Genomic DNA, 22708 nt, shown 5'->3' with positions numbered 1-22708 from the left:
CAATATTTTTAAGTTCATAATATATAGAAATTTAACTGAAACATGTTTAAATATATATATAGAGGAAATCCTCGTTAGTTCGAAATTCAAAGGACTAAATAATCGCGACTTCGAATTATTCGAGATTTACATATTTCTGTACAATATTCAAATACTACTTAACTGGTGTAATTTATTAAACAATGATTTTTGTATATATATTTGTATACAGTACTCAAAGTTATATTGGTTCACAGCTGAAAATTTCAGTATTTTAGATACAACAGGAAAATTATTAAAAAAAAAAAAAAGTTAAGCTGAAATTATAACTACTCTGATCTCCCCTGCATTAAATAATAATAATAATATTTTAAAACGGGAACGGGAAGTGAAATAAATAACAGATAAAAATATTAATAACTACCGTTTCCGATGAAGAACTGTTTTCAAAATCGATGAGTCTTATTATACGAATAAGACCGATTTTTATGTGATGAAATACTTTTCGTTTGTCCAACCGTTCTTTATTTATTATGGATGAGACAATCGATAGTAGACACACAGATGTTACTTTAGAAATTGATGAATTGCATTATTTATCAACATTCGACATAGATTTTTACTTTCCCTCTGTTCTGTAGCCTAACAGCCGAGTACAATACTCGGACTTTTCTGCATTTCTCGATGTTTTGAGGTCGCCTGATTCCAAACATAAAAAAAATGGGAACAAAATGTTATATGTGTGTATGTTGGCAAAATTCCAAGACCTCATGGACGAAAAATTTTTAAATTTAAGAGGGATACTTTTATATATAGAGAATTGATGTTATTACATTTCGGAGATTTGGAGTCAAGGTGGAGATAGAAAGGGTAGGAGGCAATAACTCGAGTGGGATCAAAATTAACGCAATAAGACCTTTGTCTTTTTTTTTTAACTGTTAGAAATAATTGAAAAATTACACAGGTCTGCAAGTAAAAAATTGCATAGGATTTTTATACATTTTCTTATAGATTTCAACTTGGTAAAAACGAAAAAAACACCAAAAACATTCCATCTCGTCAATTTTTTTTTTGTTAACACTCAAGTTGTTGTTTGTATTTAGCGTAAAATTCCTAGTTAACTTAAAATTTTTTTATTTAAAAAATGGCCTTAAAACGAAGACTCCTCACATTAATTCTATCAATTATAGCTGGACTTGGCAATAAATAAATAAAAATATTAATGGTTGAAGAGAGTAGTGGTAGGGGGAAGGTGAGTTAAGTAGTTTTAGCGTTAGAAGGAAGATCGCATGATCGTGTAGGAACAGATTAAAAGTTGATAGTGAGTAATATTACTGGTTAGGTTGAGCATGTTTCGATATGTTATCTGGGATACTAGGAATAAATATAAACAACCTGCTGTTGGATTAGATCATGTTTCAACAAGCTAAACAAGTTCAGTATCCCTCTGGCTATCTAATGCCACACTTAGTTTATATCCAGCATTCGAACGCTACTGTGCTTAGGCTATATTTTTATTTCTGAATATGGATCGCAGAGGTTGTGTAATTTCTCCCGACAGCTTCTGTTATGTTTGTGGTGAATACATAGTGAAAAGTCACCATCTCCTTTATCTGATCCTCTCTTTTTGGAAACAATAGGAAAAAAGGAAAAAGAAGCATGGACTCTTTTAGGAATGTAATGCATAAGTTTTTGGGGAATATACCCTGACTACAAAACCATTGTATAACGCAAACTGGCAGCGTATGAAGCTCAAGAATGCAAGATGAGCTTAAAAGTTAATTTCTTACACTCCCATATTGACTATTTTCCCGAAAACTTGGGAGCCTACAATGAAGAACAGGGTGAAAGATTTCACCAGGATGTCCGTGATATCGAGAGATGTTACCAAGGAAAATGGGATGTCAGTATGTTAGCTGATTACTGTCGGATGCTCAATTGAGAAACCAGAGAAGGAAATCAGAAACAAGTTCGGAGAAACATCAAAGAGAAGAAGAAAAGGTGTCATAAGAAAAAAGAGCAGGCCTAAAATTGTATATAAGTATCAGAAACAATTTTTTGATTAGTTGTAAGAAAATATAATATAGTTCATTATAGTTCATTGTAATAAATAATAGCTTTTATCAAAAATTTGTTTTTATTTTGCAAAATACCTATACGTGATAGGATGTTATGAAAGTCATTTTTAGAATCTATGATCTTTAAAACATATAATTCAGCAAAAATAGCCCATGCAGCTGAAAAAAAATTTTTTGCAGACCTGTGTTATCGAACTTCTTAGTCTTCTTAACCTCATTCTCGAGTGCCGAGAAAGTCATGCAAGAGTCCTTGCCAGTTTTTAAGACCTTTTCATATAGTCTACAGTACAGGCCTACTAAATCACAAAAAAGAGAAGATATACTAAAACGGTATATTTTTAGGCATTTTCATCCTTTAATAAAAAGTAAAGATGTTTATAAAAATTAAAATGTTTCGATGAGTAGGTAAATTAACGAAATATTCGTCTTCCGGTTTCTGTCGATGATACTGATAGGCCTACTACTTTATCCTCTGTTGTGACTCTTACTAAAAATAAGAGTCACAACAGAGGATAAAGTAGTAGGCCTATCAGTATCATCGATTGATCATCATTTATTTTATAAATTTTTCTATAAATTAAATTTGATATTCTTCTGGATAATACAATAACAAAAACACACAACACGATAAGATTAATTAAAATAACGTAAAATTATTGTAGATAACAATATATTTCAGGTTTTTGACAGCATTATATTCTGTATTTTTGTTTATTAGATCGTCTATAACAATAACAAATAATTTAATCCGTTCAAAGTTTATTTCAAAGCAATTCTGTGTATCCTATTATAATATAATTATATTTTGAAGGTGTAAAGGAACAAGCGTATATCATTTTTCTATTATTTCAAAAAATTTACTTTCAGCCAATTATTAAAAATCATGGCAACCCACCAGTGGCCAGGCGGTTTTCGTTCCCTGAACACTGGTAATTCGGTCGTGGATTCGCACCTCGCTCGGACCGGCTGGCCACGTGGAGTTTTCCGGGTTTCCTCCACGTCTATAACGTCTAAATAAGGGCTAGTTTCCCTTTAAAAGACTTCCCGGAAGGCATCCCCCTAGGCGGATCACCCAAGTGTTGCGTTGCCATAATCAAAACAAACATGGCAGACATTTAGAATAACAGATTTTGATCGAGAGAAATTATGTTTATTAACAATAAACAAATATGTTTGCTCGTGTTTTTAAGTAGTGCACATAATATCTAATCGAATATTTCTATATTGATGCTTAGTACAAATTAAGGAATTTAAGTAGCCTACTATATAAATTCTAATGTTAGTTTTTTTTAACTCTTTCTTTCCTGTGGGCACTAAAAGGGCCTTTTTTCAGGCCAGTTGTAGGTTTGGACGAACCATAGTACAACCTAGTGGTAAGGAACGGACTCAGACATATCCGGGACAGATCACCTCCGAAAAATTCCTGGGTATTGGGCCGAATTTGATCCAAGGTCCACCACAAGGGTAGGCTGACGCCTCAATCGCCTCGGCCATCTGGCCATCCTAATTTTGGTGTTCAAAATTCACATAGATTAAGTACTAAACTAGGGGTGTCCAACCTTTTTGTTTCTTTGGGCCGCATTGGAAGAAGTCAAGGAGATTTGGGCCACAAGCTTATATAATATATACTTGTGGCCCAATATACAAGTATATTTAAGGATTAACGTGTCTAGATTATAATAATAAATATTAAAACTTTATCACGAAAAAGGATATTTTAAAAATTACTACTACAGACACTTTCAATTTTTACTTAGAATATATATAAATTCATTTATTTTTTTCGAATATTTTTTACGGCAAACAAAAAAAAGTAGCCACATTTGGCGCAATGTAGCCAAATCTTGTAACGTTGAAAGAAATACTAAATAAAGCTGGAGTTGTGATTCAAAGGATTATAGACCCAAATGAGGGGGAAAGGCGAGAAAGGACAAAAGATAAAGAAGTGAGAAAAGTTGGAAAATTAAGGGTCAATATTTGCATAACAGAAGATCTATTTAACCTTTCTCACTACTTTTTATCTTTCGTCCTTTTTCACCTTTCCCTCCTTTTCCCAAATTTGGGTCTATAATTCTTTGAGTCATAACTCCAGCTTTATTTAGTAATCCTTCCTCATTCACACATCTCCAAGTATTTGAAAATATTTCTTTTCCGCTCAAAAATAAAATATAAATACAGGTTTACGGCTTTGTGAAACTTCTTTTTTGAGTTTTACGCCGTTGAAATAAATAAATAATAAAAAAATTAAAACATTTCTCGGTTTTGTTTACACGTTTATTGGGCCGCATAGGAACTTCTCTTGGGCCGCATGCGGCCCGCGGGCCGCGGGTTGGACACCCCTGTACTAAACGGTACATTTTCGTTCAAAAATGTTATGTTAGCACTTCCGGCATAACCCAATGGAAGATTACTGATTTATGATCGGCGGTACAATAAGGGAATTAAAGTACAAATTTAAATTTTGGTGACATCACTTAATAAAAATTAAAAATTAAATAGTCTATATATTTTCATTTAAAAACAGACAGGCAACCCCAACTTTACGCTTCCACTCTATTACCGTATCTTAATGGGAATTTCAGAATGATCGTTAAGTTGGAATAGCCTACTTTCGATCGTTAGTACAAAATTTGAAGTATAAATTCTCATTTAGGGAGTATTTTTGTTCAGAAACTTGATACGAGCATCTCCAATTTCACAGACATCACTAAAATATATTTACAGATAGAATAACTCATCGCTCGGTCCTAGACACAATAATTTGCAATATACTGTAAGGCAATTCGAAAGGATTTACTTTAACATACAGTCGTTTACCATATATGTCATAAAATATACTCTATTCCGTTACCGCTTAATTTAATACATATGTAAATAGTTCTCCCACTTATGGCAAAACGCATATTTGGAAAAAAATCTTTTTTAAATTCTCAATACAATTTTAACAAAAGAATTAAAATAATTTTAATTTATAGCACCGGAAGATCTGATAAATCATCTTTAAGCTCGAATACGTCATAATATAAATTTTAATGTGTAACAGTAATTTCTAAAAAGATGACGAAAGAGGAACAATCACAGCAATCAAAGTGCGCAATCTCGCCCATCACGTGACCTCTCGATTTCCGTTTCCGCCTTTGCTAGAATTCGTGTTTGTCGAATGGCATCCGTCGCAATCGAAGTTGTCGTCGTTCGAAGATGAAGCTTTTTCTTGTTTTGTTCATTTTATTAATAGTTATATCGGTAGCTTATTCCATAAATTCGTTTTACGAGAAGAATGCGTGTAAAGACAGGTCGCCGGATCGTCAGTTAATGGAACTTAGTCAAGTCTACGCCACTTTCACCTGTGATAAAGAGAATTACGGAAGAGGCCGATTCATAAACTGTGAGTACAGTTTCTTGTGTGTTAAATTTGCAATATTTTCTTATATTGGTCACGTGCTGCTATCTTCTAATTTACTATAAAAATCGCTTAACGAGTGGCAAAGCGATGAGACGCGCCCGTTGCTTGATTTAATTTACTTTCGTTTTTGTAATTTAATACTTTTACTTTCAGCTTTTATACTTTATCTATACATTTTTTCACGTTGATTGCCAACAAAAATCAACAATTTCGAAATTTGTGGATGAGTTAAACCGAAGGAAGAAAAGTTGAAGCTTTTTTGTTTAGATAATTGCGGATGAAGTTCGATTTCCGATGATAGAAAAGAACGAGGAATTTCTATTCTTACATTATTATTAATTTATTAGTAAAATGTCCTTTAAAAACCTTCGTAAATATTTACTGGTGTTGTAATTTAATGGGGTGTTTAAATTATTGACATTCTGACACACCCATAAAGGTGGATTTTAACTGCTTTTGAAGTGTAATAAAGTAGATTTTCAGTATTTTGCAGTAAAGGTTGGCTTTATGGACTATTCTGCTGGCCCAAATATTACCTGAGGATAACGACAACTATGTTTAAAGTGTTTGTTTACTGCTTTCTTTTCTTGTGTTGTGTGGTTGCAGATAGATTACAAATACTGCTCCCTCTTGTCTGTATTCGGTGCTGGCATGATGGTAACTTGCACCCGAGGCAAAGTTGATTTTTGTTGCCCCTGCTTCTAGAATGGTTGTCGATATGGAGCACTTCTAGTGCAACATTCTTGTATGAACTATCTATAAGCAACTTTAAAGTACACTTGTGGGACATTGTTGTATTTGACTTGTTTATTTTTTTTTTCTTTTAACATTTTTGAATGTTCGTTTTTACTGTCTGTCATTTTGCTACTTGAGGCAGTCACCTTGTCGCCTCACCCATCTATATTGTACATTGTTAAAGGCAGATTAATGATGGACTGTCAATTTCCTCAGGTTGGCAAGCTTTGTAATTTTATTGTTGGAGGTTTTGGATTCTCTGCTAAAAATTTTGAAGTTAAAAAAAACAAAATAAAAATGCAGACTTTCTGCTTAAGGAAACATTTGTGAAAATTATTATAAAGGGAGAGTGAAAAAACCTGTTAGAAGGATAGTAGGATGATGCCATCTCTTTAATATGAAATTCCAAACAATCTGTGTGTGTGTGTGTGTGTGTGTGTCTGTCTGTCTGTACGTGTGATTACTGTACAGTATCTCAATAACCTAGGTCATCGTACCCTGTTAGGNTATTCTCAGGCTTTTTTTGAAAAATATTAATTCATTCAATAAAAATTTAACATATAGTTATGTAGTTTTTAATACTTATACTTATTTTCTGTTGCTTTCTACAATTGCCTTATATATATTTATCCCAATTTTAATGATTGCATATTTTATAAGTTATTGGATTCTTTGCAGTTTTTGTTTTAATAAGCATTTTAATTTTTAAATATTAAATTTAAAACTTTTTATTCTTATTGTTAAAGAAAAACAACAAAAACCAGATTATCTTACTTTTGTCAGCATTGACATATAAAACAATTAATTTCTGTTTATTTTTAGCATTTTAATGTTATGAATTTTAAATTTTATAGCTTTTTTACATTTTATAAATTTTTATTTTATTTCATATATAGAATGTAGAAATGTCTAAATTTTATTTTTTAGGTAAGTTTTATCATAAATTACCTGATGCAGAAGAGGAAGGAGTAGAACACTTTTTGTGTACTGTATTAATAAAGAGCAAGGAAAAACAAAATATTGGAGTTGGAGAGTTTATAAAATGGTCAGATTCTGCTTCCCCTGTACAATGTAAATCTGACATTAATACTGCTATAATTAATAAAGATGATAAAACAAAAGAAAACATAACCTTTGCTTGGAAAAGTCCCGCTGAAGATTTAGGAGAACTTTATTTTTCGTAAGTTCTGAATTCTTATTTTAAATATTGTCTTTACAATAATTTCAAACATAATATAACAAATCAAAAATTTTAAATATAATTATTAATGACTAATTTTAAAGATGTATTTTATAACACAAAAGCAAATGACATTATGAATATATTTATAATAAATTTTGGAAATTTTAAAAGTATATTACTCAATTAACAAAACAATTTTTACCTACTGTTATATAATTAATGTACAAATAAGGCAATTTCTAAAAATTAATAATTGATTAAAGTCAAGTATTTAACTAAAAATACAAGATCAGCTCTTGTATTTATCTACTGATTGATTGACAAAGTAAAGCCAAATGCTTATTAGAATTGCCCTTCTATTTTTCTTAAATATTTTTTTAATCATTCTTAATTATTTAAATGTATTTGCTCAATGTCGGTGATAAACTAAATTGCTTTGCATCATAATTATCTAAACTATAAAGAAATTTTAACACCGGAGTAGATAAATTACCCAACTTCACTACCTGTAACTGGTGTTCTTCTTCTCCAATTCAGAGGACTTTGCAAATGTTTTCGAACCTAATGTGGTTCTTTAGGCACTATGGAATTCCCTATATGAATTCCCTATATGAATTCGAATTTCCAGTCTAGAATTAACCATTGTTTTGGAAAATCTTTCTGGAACATTGTCACGTGTGACTGATGGCGTCATTGTAGACTTGCGCATTATCCGTATGTTGTTACTTTAGAGTTTTATTGAGGAAGGCTTCCCATGCTGTTGATATCTTCATTTCTTGTTTGAAGTTAATGCAATGCTTATTCCCGAGGGTGTTAAGGCAAATGTATATGGCTTCTATCCATTTGAGGTGTTCTGTGCAGAATGTGGTGTGAATAATTCTGGCTAGAGGGAATAGCGGCTCTATTTCTGGGTCGGAGGAGTATACCGCTAAGCTGGTGTTGTTTCTATGATGTAGGGTGTTCGCTTTGTGTTCCTTGATCCTAGTTACTAAGTTGCGTTTAGTGGACCCGATGTAGATTACTTTGCTGTTGTCTCTATGATCGATGATGGGCACAGAGTATACGGAAGTGTGTTGCTGTCTGGAGCATCTTTTCCATTCTTAAGCCAATCAAATATTGTGGTACACCTCCTAAATGCCAAGCAGATATTCTTTTTCTTGGCTATCTGGTTGTATATGGCCTTAAGTGCCAGGTTGCACGTGATTGGTATGTAGTTAACCAGGGAATCATTGGAATGAGAGGTGTTGTTGGATTGTTGTTGGAGTACCTTGTTGTTTATCTTGCATAAGATGTGATAGCCATGTTGTTTAGCTATTTGCTCTGTGTCACATTTCAGAATTGAAAGCTGATTGTGACGAGGAATGTGACTATGCTCTTTTGATTAAGGTGTTGAACGCTGCCATCTTATACTGTGGTGGGTCACATGATGTTGCAGGTATATACAAAGTTTGAGCGGTTGGTTTATGATACACTTCTGTATTGATGGATGATCTCTATTTTGATGTTAATGTCTAAGAAGTACACTTGGGTGGGGTGGGCTTGGTCTATTTCCACTGTTAATCCATAAGGGTTATCATTGATGGAGATAGGGTTATCATGGAAATAGACTACTGGGTAGAATAAAAAAAAAGTTAAATTTTTAAGAGAAAAACAAACTAAAACTGTTTTATTCATACATATTTCTTCCTTGATTTTTTTATTTCATCAATAATTGATCCTTTTATGTTCATTTCTTTAGTTTATTTAGTTTTTATTTTATGCATGAATAATCTGCATATAATTGTCAGTGCATCCATTTCAAACCTCTTTCATTTGTTTTTGATAGTCTCTACATTTTAGCATTGGCTGAATAGAATGTCATTCTGCCAGATTCCATTCAGTCTCTTAAACTGCCTTTTTTGTTTTTTCTGTTTCCTATTCTCAATTATCTCTCCCATCTTTAGATTAATTTCAGTCCTATATGTATATGGAATGGTCAAATACATAGTTCATTATACTGCTTTCAATACCTCCTATATGCAAACAGTTTGTTTTTCATATACAGTAGTATCTGAAGATACGAAATTAATCTGTTCCTAAACTGAGATCTTATCATGAAAATGTCATAAAGTGAATCATTTTTCCCCCATATGATTACATGTAAAACCAAATAATCTGTTTCAACACGAAAAACACACTCAAATTGAAACTAAGTAGTACATTGAAAAAAAAAACTTTAGTAAGGAAAACACTGAAAAATTCATTTTGTAGTTGTAATGTAAAAATAACCATATTAGAATAATAATTGATAAAAAATGTAGTTTTATTTGCATTTTACCTTTGAGGATAGACAACGGTGGAGGTGCAAACTGGTGGCGGAGGAGAGGGAGAAGGGAAATGATAGACTACTAAAACTTAACTTACATAACATAATGTAACAATAACTTAAAAATAACTTAACACTAATTTTTTTATCTCTTCTGTTTTTTATATTTTTTAAAATTTTTTATTCACTGCTTTTTGCTTTCTTTCCTTCACTTCCACCAGCACTTTCACTGGATAGAGGTCGCTTGGTAAAATATCTATTCAAAGAGGATTGGCTTTGCCTACTTTTTAAAATGACTTAGGCAAATGTCATTAAACTGAGCAGCAATATGGCCAGTGTGAACCTTTTCGGGATGTTTCTTTTCAATAAAATCAGTCACTTTCTGATTTCAATAAAATCAGTCACTTTCACCTCAAGATTTCCTTTATCGAGCGAGATCCTTCCATGATGAAGCAAACACGTGGACTGAGACCAACAAACTAATGTAACGTCATACAGTAAGTTTTTGTTTGTACCGTGGAGCAAAAATATGTTCGAATTTCATGTCGTATCCTGAAAATTTCGTATGCTGAAGCATTTGTATCCTGAGGTACTACTGCATTCATAGATTATCTATAAATCCTTATCTTGAAATGCATTTGAAAAAGATTATGCAGAAGTTAATTAACCACATGGGCAAAGCTTATGTCAGTAATTGAAAAGTCTGTTGTTGATTTGAAAATTGAAATTTGTTGTAAAGAAAAGCAAACAAATTATTTAAATTTGAAAAAGATGATGATAAAATACAACCTGATATGTTAAAAGTTGAATGGTGGTGGTATATCCTGTTAATGTCAGGTAGCAAGGGATTATGGAAAGACCAAACCACTGACAAACTGGGATTATTTTAAAAAAGGTTGAGAGGAGTGAATGCTCTAATTATTGAGTCATCTCATTGCTCAATTTTCCTGAAAAAATTTATGGATAATCTGAAACTGCTTCCTGAAAAAGTCTGGAAATTGAGTATGCAAAAGCTTTATAGAGCTTTACAGATCTTGAGAAGACCAAATTCCTTGAAATAAGTTATGGAAAGGATTGCATGAATATGGAATTAATGACTAGCCTTTTAGCAGCCATTAAATCCTCTGTATGACTACTTAGAGATGTGTTTTGGTATAAACAGTATCAAGTCAAAATCACTATAGACTGGATTGAAAGACACAACCAGGTTGAAAAAAGAGTTACTCTTAGAGACCATAGAATAAGTTGACTGCCATTTATTGATGATCTGGTTCTGCTTAGTTATTTACAGAGTAATCTTGATAGGTTTGAAACAGTTTGCACTGATGCTGGAATGAAAATAAGCATACCAAAGACTGGAGTATTGGTACTTTCAAGAAATTCTGTTTGATATATTCTCCAGCTAAATGAAGTTCCATTGATGCAGGTGGAGGAGTTTTAAATACAATATTTAATGATTTCATTCATGATGATCAGTGACTATTCCATTTTAGTCATGGTGATATTTTTTTTGCTGTGATCACAATTTTACTGTCACTGCTTGCACTTCCATTGTTACTATTGTTGTATTTGTGATGGCTGTCATTTTGTGCATTTCAACAGCTATTTGTTAACTCTTAACCTTTCAGCAGTGGCTTAGTCAAGTATGGTGGAGTATAAACGTGGGAAATTTTTTAAGTATTTTCCCACACGTTTTTTTCTCATTACCATTTTGGAAAAAGATTTTGTAAACATTTATGTCTAGTAAAGAAAAGTCATTTTTTGTTGTTACATAATTCTTTTTTATATGAATTTTTTTCACTGTAGTTTTTGGCGATATCCGTAAAAGAATTTTGTGGATATATCTGTCGTCACCACTGCCACATGATTGCCCTTGATGGATATATCCGTTGTTCACTGCTGAGAGGTTAATTTTACTCCAACCTATTAAATGAGCATTAACATTTTTAAAAAGTATTAAAGCCAAAGTGTATATTAATAAACATTTATTATCTTCAAAAATATTATATTAAAGAAAAATGAAAAATTGGGTAACCTCTGCATAAAACACTTTATTTTTATATTAATCACATAAATAATAAAATTGACAACTGTAATTAGCATTTTAAAAAAGAAACATCTTGGTTTTTCTATCTAATCTATTTCTACATTTACAAATAACATGTGAACATTTATTTTTTAAAGTTGGACAAGGAATCAAAGATACCAAAGTACAAAGTTTCACTACACAACTAAAAACAAGTGAGGGCAATTATTAGTGATGATTGATATTTCACTACTGATGATTAAATAATTGTTAAGAAAAATTGACAGTGATAATATATTTCAATATGTAGTGATTGGTAATTTTTGTAAATACAATGGCTTTTTTAACTACATGTATTTTTGAAAACTACAAGTGATATTTCTATGGTTGATTCTTCACCATAGTTTCAAAAGTCACCGATCAATGAATATTGAAATATTTGTTAAAGTTCATTAATTTAAAGACAATATACATAATTTAATGAAAAGATTATTTTATTCATAATTCGAAGTTTAGACTATTTACAAAAAATCAAAATAACTTTTTAGTCTATCATTATCCTTTTTACACTACCACAGAAGTAACAGTCTTAAAAAATTTTTGCTTTGAAGAACTCTTCTTAAACACAGGTAAAAATTGGTAAAAAAAACTTCACAAGGTTAAAAAAGATCAAGTGTCAGCCTTTTCTTGTAGGTTTCTGACACTTTTACAATTAAAAACACAAAGAAATTCTTTACCCTTTTCATTTTTATCCACTTTTTAAACTGCTTCTGGCCCTCTAGTGGTAGTTACGAGTATCTACATTATTTGCATATTGTTACAATTTTTACAAGAGTTCTTCAAAGCAAAAATTTACTTCTGTGGTAGTGTAAAAAGGATAATGATAGACTCAAAAGTTATTTTGATTTTTTGTAAATAGTCTAAACTTCGAATTATGAAGAAATACATCCTGAGTTATTACAAAAATTATTTTATTCCTTTTTTTAAATATTTTTAGAGTTTCTTCATTCTCAAATCATAAAAAACAATCTTAAAATACAATTATTAACTTTTTTTAAAAAGAATATTATGACAATCTTTTTAACATTTAAGTTAATTACAAAAAAAGGCTTTAATATTTTTATATCAGTTTCTATATGTTCATTTTTTGGATATAAGTGAAATTTGGATTAAATACTTTAATTCTAATAATTGATTGAATCATAAAAATCTGAACTACATCTATTTTTAGAAATGACAAGTGGCAGAAACCTGCTGATGATAATTTGGAAATTTGTTACCATGATAAGCATACACTCAAAATGAAACATATTACTGTTGAATTACTGAATTAAATGTTTTTCATTTAAGTATTTGATTGATTTCACAACATACAGAAGTTAAGGAAATTCTTACACACACAGTGTGTGTATATGTATGGTTGTTTGTTTATATATATATAATATATAATCTGTCCATCAAATAAAATTTATTGAATTTTGTACATACACATAAATATTGATTTTAATATTACAAAAATACAGACTTCTGTCTTGGATTATTATTATGAGGGACTGAAAAACTAATTTTATACTATTAATTGAAAGAAATATATATATACATTATTAATTTTTTTTAATAAGTGAAGTGAAGTTCATTTGAATTCTCAACTTATAAATTAAATTGTGTGAAGTGATTCCCTAGCTTGAAGTATTCAACTTGCATAACTAGCAATTCTGAACCAGAATTGTAGGTTTCTTTCATTCTTGGTTGTTTTTTCAAATTTGTCAAACCGCCCTTATCTTTAATCAATACAGAACAAAATACCTGCTTATAATGTTAAATTATTATTACAGTTTAAATAGATGATTACTTAAATATATTTTGGCAACTTATTAAAGGACAGTCTTCAGGATAACTGGAAATTGTCTCGAACTTGAATAATGTCCAAACTCTATATCAAATTAAAGCTTGAGGAACACAATGATACTAGAGGGAAAGGGAACATAATGGTTTTTTTTACACCTAAAGTAAAAAATGTGTTTTTGTGGCAGGCATTATACTTACTCTTATGTATATTACTACTAATAAATGTAGACACATATTAGTGCTTACAGCAGAGTGAAATTCAGATTTTGTCTTCTATTATTAGTTTATTATACAAGATGTCTTGTCAAGACTGCATAAACTTTGCAGAATGAGAATCCTTACTTCGAGTACATAAAATAAATGACCCAAAAACCATACCTCTGTGACTTTTTTTTCTTTTATTAACAGGTACAAACTTGTACATTTCCAGTACCACTGGGCACAACTGGGATCTCTGACTCATAATTTTCTGCTTTCCTGTACATGATTGGTTGGATATGGAATACCCTGGTTGCTGAATTGGATGTAAGGGTACAATTGTGTGGCCATTATGATTGCCAGATCTGACACAATTTTGGATTTCTTCTTATGAGGCCACCTTAAGGAATTGGTATATTGAACCCTAGTTACTGCAGAAAGTGACTTTGTTGCTCATCTTCATGCTGTGTTCACTTTTGTTGTCAACATGATGCTAGATCATATGCAGTCATCCATTCTGTCATGTACCTGCATGTATTGATATGCATAGTAGTCATTTTGAGCATCTTCCTATTTAAGCATAATGTTGTATGCAAGTACCAATGTTATTGTTTCCAATAAAGCTTATTTTCTGTTCACCAGATGTGACATTATACTTTTTGTTTAGTGTATTTCTTGAAAACTATGGGTCTTAGAGATATGGCTTTAGTCATTTTTTTATGTACTCTGAACAAGGATTCTTGTTTTGCAGAGTTTATGTGGTTTTGACGGGACACCTTGTATGTTTTTACAAATTGAGTACAAAAATCAAATGATCTATTGAGAGGTGAGAAAAAGTTCAATTTTTTATATTTTTTTGTTTGTTTCCTCTAGTTTTATGACAAGAACAGAATGGCCATTTTGAATACAATATGTTGCAAATTAATTTTATATCAGATTATTTTACCATATCAAATTTTCAAATCTTAATTATAAATTTCATTAATATGAAACCATAATTAACTGGTGTTTGATTGTGAAGTAAACATGTTATAGATGTAGAAAATATAAAATAGTTGTACAAAATTATGTATTTTTTTATATTGTATATAATTATTTTAACTATAAATTTATTTTTTGTTTTTTAGAATGTCTTATTCAGGTTCACAGTATCATACTGAAGTTAGAAAAAATCTTAAATTTATAGATTATCGTAAGTATTTTCTTATATAAAATTAATTATATTTTTTTGCTTTTCAAAGATCAAAATATATATTTTATGTTTAATTACACACACAAACATACACACATACACATTCACTAGAGATTGTTTTGTAATTATTTATTATCAGTTAAATAATGTTATCAGAATTAACACAGTTCAAAACATCTTCCATAATTTTATGTGGATAATATGACTATGTATATCCTGAGAAAATTGCAAGAACAAAAATAAAACCTTCATATAATCCACTCCACCATATATCCCATGCCTCTGGAATGGGTCATTGAAAGCAAGATGATTATTGTTATGCAGTTTTGAAGTTGCTATCTCAATCATTACGGTATTGGTTTTTCTTCCATTTCTGTTAACAAATTGTTATAGATGTACATAAACAACCAAGCTCAAATATTCTATAATAACCATATTAATCCTAGATTTATTCTAATGGAATTTCATTTAATTAGTAAGTTAATTTGTTATGTAAAAATATTAAATGTAAAAAAATTTGCACACAAGATTCAAACCCATATAGTAATTCTCTTCACGCAACACCTCAACTAATCAGGCTATGCTGAGACTACACAAATAACACTTTTGCACAGGTATTAATAGTTCTAGAAAAGTTTTATCATGATTTTCTTGATAATGTCTGAATAGTGGATCCTGCAGCTTTGGGAGAGTTTAAGTATAAGTAAATACTACACGTTCACAAAATTTTTTCGAAATTGGTGATGACAACCTTCAGAGTTCTCATTATAAGTAATTTGGCAGGAGTTAGGCACAGTTATCTTACCATCTCTTGGTAAATTTAATAATTATAAATAAATTAATTAAATTTTAGGATATTCTGGAAGAAAGTTTATTGGTATGTATTGGATTAAAATTGGAAATATAATATATATTTCCAATTTTAATCATGAGTCTGAACAGCAAGTTTTTACAAAGAAATTTTAAAACATTAACTAAATCTTTTCCTTTTATTTAAAAATTAATCTTATTTTATATGATAGTTTTTATATTATATCTTATTGAATTAAAAATATTGCAAAAACAATTTTGTTTTGCATAACATCAAACATGAAATTTAAAACACAAAAAGAACTGTATTTTATGACATAAGACACATTCATATTTCAGCACAGAATATTTAGAGGGAAAGTGTTAAGCCATTCTACGACTTTGGCACTTAACCCCAAAATTATTTTTACTGTATTCTGGTGTAAAAAAACAGGAAAATTAAAATGCTTACTTTCATATATCTGGGAAAGAGGAGTTTAAAAGTAGTTGTTTGCAATTAAAATTTATCATTAAAATAGTCTACATGAATGCATGCAAAACTGCTTAGCTAAAACAAAGAAAAAATATAAAGTATGCCACTAGTATTTTCTATTGAACACAAAACAGATTACACAGCAGAAGTCCTTTACAATTAAAAGTACCTTGTAACCATGTATATCAGGTACATGCAAATCATACATACTGGTAACCTAGAATAACTTCAGTGTTAGTCTGTTCAAGAGTTGGGTTAGGTGGAGGTTTCCTGTAGCATACTGAAGGTTCTTTGGGTAATTCATTAGCCTATGGATGATTGAACTTAATTATAAGACCCAGACAAAAGTTACATCTTATATGCTTTAAAATAAGGTATTTGTTAAACTTTTCTTTGTGAATATTAAATTTATACAATTATTTCATGCAATTAAAGTAATCATTTTTATAATATATTTACTTTATCTTATCTCAAATGAATAATTAAAAATATTTATTCTAGCGGTTAGTTTAAAAGAATGCGGCAACAGAAAGAATTGCATGAGATATGCTTCAGAAAATAAAGACTGTGACGCTGACAACTGTAAATATGCCATCACGTATGGTTTCTTCGATACTTATCGTAATACAGTTAAATTTACTTTTGACATTCAAGAAGAAAAGAATTCTTTTCTGGCGATTGCATTTACAAAAAATGATCCTAAAGTAAGTTTTTTCATGTTTAATGGAAAATTCTAAAATTATTGAATTTTTATATTGTATTCATTTGTGCAAGTTCATTTATTATGCTTAAAAGTACTAATAATTGAAATAATTTTTTATACAGAGTGAATTTATAAAGGTGAAAACACCTTGTAACTTTAAAAATGTGAAAGTTATGTTCATAAGTGACACTTGTCATTAGTAAATCATGTATGTATGACAAATATATTGTTGACATTTTTTATTGATCATAAAACTTGTTTGAAGGTCATTCAAATATCTTATTTATTATGGCAGATATGTCAAATTTTTCAATTACAGTAAACTTCTGCTAAGTTGGACTAATAGGGGGTAAAGATTGAGTTAACAGGGTGTTTTCTTCGAAGACATGGAAAATATAAAGGTACCATAGAGTACAGTACCATAACTTATTATGACCAGCTCTATACAGAAATTTTACTGAGCTTTAGTAAGTTACATTGCTTAATTTATTATTATAGGAAATTAGCTCAAAAAATTTTATGACAGTACAGTATACATTGCTGTATACTGTGTAGTAAATTACCAATTACAGTAATATAAGGTATGGTATCGCAAAGACACTCATTGATCTTAATTTTTCTATTTTTAAGAAATTTTAAATTACAATTTTTTTGAAAAAATTTGTCCAAGTTATGCAAAGTCTGAGTTGACTGGATCCAAATTAGCAGGGTTTGCCGTATAAAGTTGTATGGAATGGTAAAACTAGTCCAAATCTTATTTCAAATCAATTTTATTGCTTAAATTTCTCCATTATGAAACAATAAGTCAACTTTACATTTATGAAGAGAAACTTACTTCTGCAACCCAAAGAACCTATGTTAAAAAACTTCTCTGTATAACATAAAATAAAAACATGTTACAAATACAACACAAATTTCTTGGTTTAATTTGCATAATCTAATGTCAACATGTTTTCAAAGGACAAATTGGTTGAAATGATATTTTGTTACTCTGTATGCAGAGAAGCATCCAACTTGGTGCTATCCTTCATAGACTGCAATACTAAAAATAGTAAGAGTAGAAACTAGAAATTCTGCACAAAAAATACTGTTTAAAGAATAAATGAAGATAATACTGTAATTGTATTAGTAGCAGTTAATGCAAATCTTCAAACCAGCACACGAGCCATTTCAGAAGTTTGTGGAATTTTCCATCCTTCTGTAGTGTGGATTTTGAAAAGAAATGAATTTACCTATTTCATCTTCATTGCTATCAAGCATTACAAGTAACTTATTTTACTAAACAAGTTGATTTTTGCAATTGACTTTATTTCAAACTTTTAACAGACTTTTAATTCAAATGTATGGAAATCCACACTTTGCATCATCTGTATTGATAACTGGTAAACCCTGATATTTCAGGGTTGGAGTCAACACCCACAACTTACATTATTGGGCAGATGAAAATTCACTCTGGCTAAGAGAAAGTATCCATCAAGTTTATTGGTGTATTAATTTATAGTATGTGTTTTCCAGCATAGGATAATTGGCTTATTTTCTTTATGAAGGTTCATTGATTGATTTTCAATAAAGCATCATGATTTTAAAAGAAACAGTTGGACTTGACAAGATTTGCTACTGAGTTCATATCAACAGTTATGGTTATAGCACAATGGAGTCCCATTCCATCACCACACTGAGGTTAAAGACTGGTTGTATCAAGCTTTTCCAGATCACTGGATTCATTGAGGAGGATCTCTGGAATTACTACCATGCTCATCAGACATAACTTCATTGGACTTTTTTCTTTGGGATTACATTAAATTTGGATATAATGCTTCTGTTATGGTAAAGAAACTTCTCTGCACAATTTTCATTCTGGGGATTTCAGAAGTAAACTACTCTGTACTGTTCATAAATATAAAGTTGATTTATTGTTTCATAATGTATTCTTGGAGAAATTTAATCAATAAAATTGATTTGAGGCAAGATTTAGACTAATTTTGTCCTTCTCTAAAACTTTATAATTAATATTTGATATATCTGACACAACAAGTAAGATAATATTTGAATGTTCATTAAAATTAGTTTCAAACTTTACAAAAGTGTTAACAATAAATTTGTCGTCAGTAAACTGTAAGACAAGTGTCATGTTTATAACTTTAAAAATGTGAAAGTTATATTTGTAGTATGTTTCCACTTTTATGAATCATCCTGTATATACTAAACAAGCATTTTTTCTCAATATGGTAGTATCATTACAACTGCATAGAATGCTAAAATAATGTCCATCACAAACTTTGTAGATAATAGTGATTGAGATTGTATTACAGTTGAACCTGTTTATCTTGAATCTCATGGGAACAAGGAACAAATTCAAGACAGGTTTCAAAATATAGAGGTTCATACACAATACAGTACTAGGTTTGATTGGAAATACAGTGGTGCCTCTTATAACATATGCCTCGAATAACGGACTTTCTGTCTGGCTGTTACGTGAGGTGAACAAGTGCGAATGATGTTTCCACTCTTTTGTCGTTGCCAACAACAATCTGCTATTTTTATAATATATTAGTATTATTAGAATATATTATTAGTATATCTGAAGTACAGAGCTCCCTTTATTACATACTGTACATCACCTCAGTGCAGGGTATTTACATTTATTCAAGTGTTGTACAAATCATGGCTTCTAAAAAACAGAAGGGTGATTTCAATTGAAACAAAGCAAAAAATCATTAGAAGGAGAAAGTTGACAAAAACTTTTTTGTCAAATGGGGAGAGGTTCAGGAGTTTAATAACACTCATTATCCAAACACAGCTGAGGCCAACAGGATGAATGATCTTTACAATGACACCCTTTCCCGTCATTTCCGACAGGTGTATTGAAGAAGAGAGAGAAACAGACCACCTTGGACATGTTTTTCAAGAAGCCAGCTGCCAAAAAACAAAGGATGGAACAAGAGATCATCATCCTGCAAGCTCCGGTAGCCTCTCCTGAATCTGACTCCTATTAAAAAACAATAAAAAGAGACCTGCTGCAATGTGTAAAAAGTCTGTATCTGTATGAATGTGTGAAGAAAGTGTTCCTCCACCTCCTCCTNGCTCCGGTAGCCTCTCCTGAATCTGACTCCTATTAAAAAACAATAAAAAGAGACCTGCTGCAATGTGTAAAAAGTCTGTATCTGTATGAATGTGTGAAGAAAGTGTTCCTCCACCTCCTCCTCACAACATCTGACTACCCGGCATAATTGGTGACTGCTCCATTTTCATTTCTTTTATGCTGCAGAACGAATTATATGTTTTAACATGTATTTCTGTGGAAAAATGCGTTTCGTATAACGGACTTTTCACTTAACGGATGTGTATCTGAAATGGATTAAGTACGTTATACAAGGCACTACTGTATAGTATTTTATTAATACCATAGCAAGTAGAGCACATACATATATTAGCTATAAATAAAACTTTTGACAAATTAATTTTTGACATACCTTAACAGTTTGTCAATAGTTTCTGATATCTGACTTTGGCTTGCATTTTATTTGAAGAAACTTGTAGCCAGTCAGAGAAAAGCAGCATTAATTATAACTGTATTGCAAGAAATGTTTCTCATCTTCAGTTTATGCTATAAAACTACAGTTGCTGAGCTTTAAAATTGTGAGTGACACTTCAGAAATTTGAGGTAGGTTTTGGGAGGAAATTATTTGAGATAAACATGGAAAATATATTGAATTTAGACTGAAAATGCAGGGGAAAAAATAAATTTAGAGATAAATATGTTTTAGATAACTGATTCAACTGTGTTTTAAAATCACTCAAAATTAAATCTAATAAATCATGATCACATTATTATTATAATAATAAATTACACCTTATGACTTCAGTTTGTTATTACAGAATAAAATGAAGTTAAAATGTTTTATTCAAAAGTCAGAAAAAGAAAAGTTATTTTTTTATTTCCCAATATAATAATAAAGACGTCTCATGTTATGAATTCATAATAAATGCTATAAAATTGTTTTCAATCATTTTTCTTACAACACATCTGCAATAACAATAGTTTTAAGCTTAGCAACCAGCAGTAGCATATTTACATTTTTGTTGGTAAAATATAATTGTCACACCTTAAAATTACTGATATTAGAAAATTACAGTAACAAATCATTCCTGTGATTTTCCAATCACATAACTGTTTGTGACTAGCACTCTCTTCCAACCACTTGCTGTTGAACCCAAGATAGGTAACAGCTCGATTTCATACTATTAGATGATCCTTTGTCTTATTCAGTTTGTTATTACAGAATAAAATTTCTTAGTCTTTGATAGATCTCATTGATGATGACATAACCTTTTATCAATGGTCAGATGGCCTTTACTACTATGATTGTCCAACAATCAATAAAAAGTTATGTTATTTTTTGCTTAGTTTATTCCTATTAATAGTGTTATTTATTTTAAACACTTCTGTTGATAGAGAACCTCTTTTTATACTTTGTGAATTTGGCCAATTGGCACAAAAGGCTTTGAGATATCCAGGACATTTGCTATCACTTAGTTTTATAGTGGTGTTAAGTACTCTTATCTTAATCAATAATTGTTTTCACTCTCATCTATTGCAGATTTTTATTTAAAAAACAAATATTCAAACATGTTCAAGATCTAGTCTACTGCTTTTTTTTATCACAAATTAAACCAGATACTGAAAAGATGATGTCTATACTGTACATACAATATTAGAGCTATTCATAGTTTTAGAATTTCTTCCTTACAACATTTATATCCAAGATTATGCAAGATTTGCAGATAGATATACACTCATCTCTGTGTGTAACTATTATTTAAATAAGCAAGAACTTGCTGATAAAATTCTTTTGGAAGTGCTTTAACGCTTTGAATACTTCAAAATTTATCTTTTACACCCTCAGTTTGAGGGCATGTGTTAATGAAATATCATTGTCTAAAAATGAAAGAAATGATAAGTTGTAATTTAAATGGTATTACTTTAATAATTCTGATTGTGTAACAAAAAAGTTAAATTTTTGATTAATTAGAAAGTATTAAACTGAGAGAGAACTTTTTAAGTCATGCATAGTTTGTTTTTAAATTTTCAAGGTGTGTGTTCAAGAAGTTCCAGGAATGGGCTAAAAAAATCAAAACTTGTTAAGATTTAATAAAAACTTATGTATAGTATTTTTCAAAATAATAATCATAAACTCCAATACATTTTCTCCAACATTGAGGAAACAGAAAATCAGTTTCTTTCACGTATGGCAAAAGTTTTAGATTTGTCTTATACAAGTTCTATTAAGCCGAACTTCCATTTTAAAGCTTTGAGTTTGAGTAAAGAAGAAAAGTCATTAGGAGTTAGATTGGAAGCTATGGAATAACTTAATAGCAGTTCTGTTTTAAAAAAGATTTGAATTATTGATACTTTACATCAATAATTCAAATCTTTTTGTAAAGTATTCTTTGATTCATCTCCTGAAAGAAGCTGATTTTTCTGCATGTTTCCTGAATTTAAGAAAGAATATTTCGATTGTAAGTATTCACATCTTGTATGTTTTTATTAATTTTATAATGTTACTTTTATTTTAAATTATAAGACAACTGATTCATTATTTCTTTCTTTAAAGTTGAAAATAGCCATTGGTACTGGCCAAACACAGTACTTAATAATTTCGTTTAATGTCTTTTAAGTTTGGAGTTATTATCTAAGGAATTAATTAAAATTAAAAGTCTGCCATTCAAAATATATATATATATAATAAATCTGCCATTCAATATATATAATTAT

At 30.2% G+C, this 22708-nt stretch overlaps 1 protein-coding gene across 1 annotated transcript; it reads left to right on the top strand.

Annotated features, from left to right (window-relative positions):
• Positions 1–5162: 5162 nt before the first annotated feature.
• On the top strand, positions 5163–16981 carry LOC111624345. Its single transcript, XM_023367167.1, has 4 exons — positions 5163–5442; positions 7123–7375; positions 14883–14947; positions 16731–16981. Exons 1-4 carry the CDS (start codon positions 5256–5258, stop codon positions 16964–16966), a joined length of 741 nt encoding a protein of 246 aa, XP_023222935.1. The 5' UTR covers positions 5163–5255; the 3' UTR covers positions 16967–16981.
• Positions 16982–22708: the final 5727 nt, after the last annotated feature.

Source organism: Centruroides sculpturatus, unplaced genomic scaffold, assembly GCF_000671375.1.
Source record: "Centruroides sculpturatus isolate CEXI.00-Female unplaced genomic scaffold, Cexi_2.0 scaffold9, whole genome shotgun sequence".
Lineage (NCBI taxonomy): Eukaryota > Metazoa > Arthropoda > Arachnida > Scorpiones > Buthidae > Centruroides > Centruroides sculpturatus.
The sequence above is the reverse complement of the archived record's forward strand: the minus strand, read 5'-3'. Positions and strand labels throughout refer to the sequence as shown.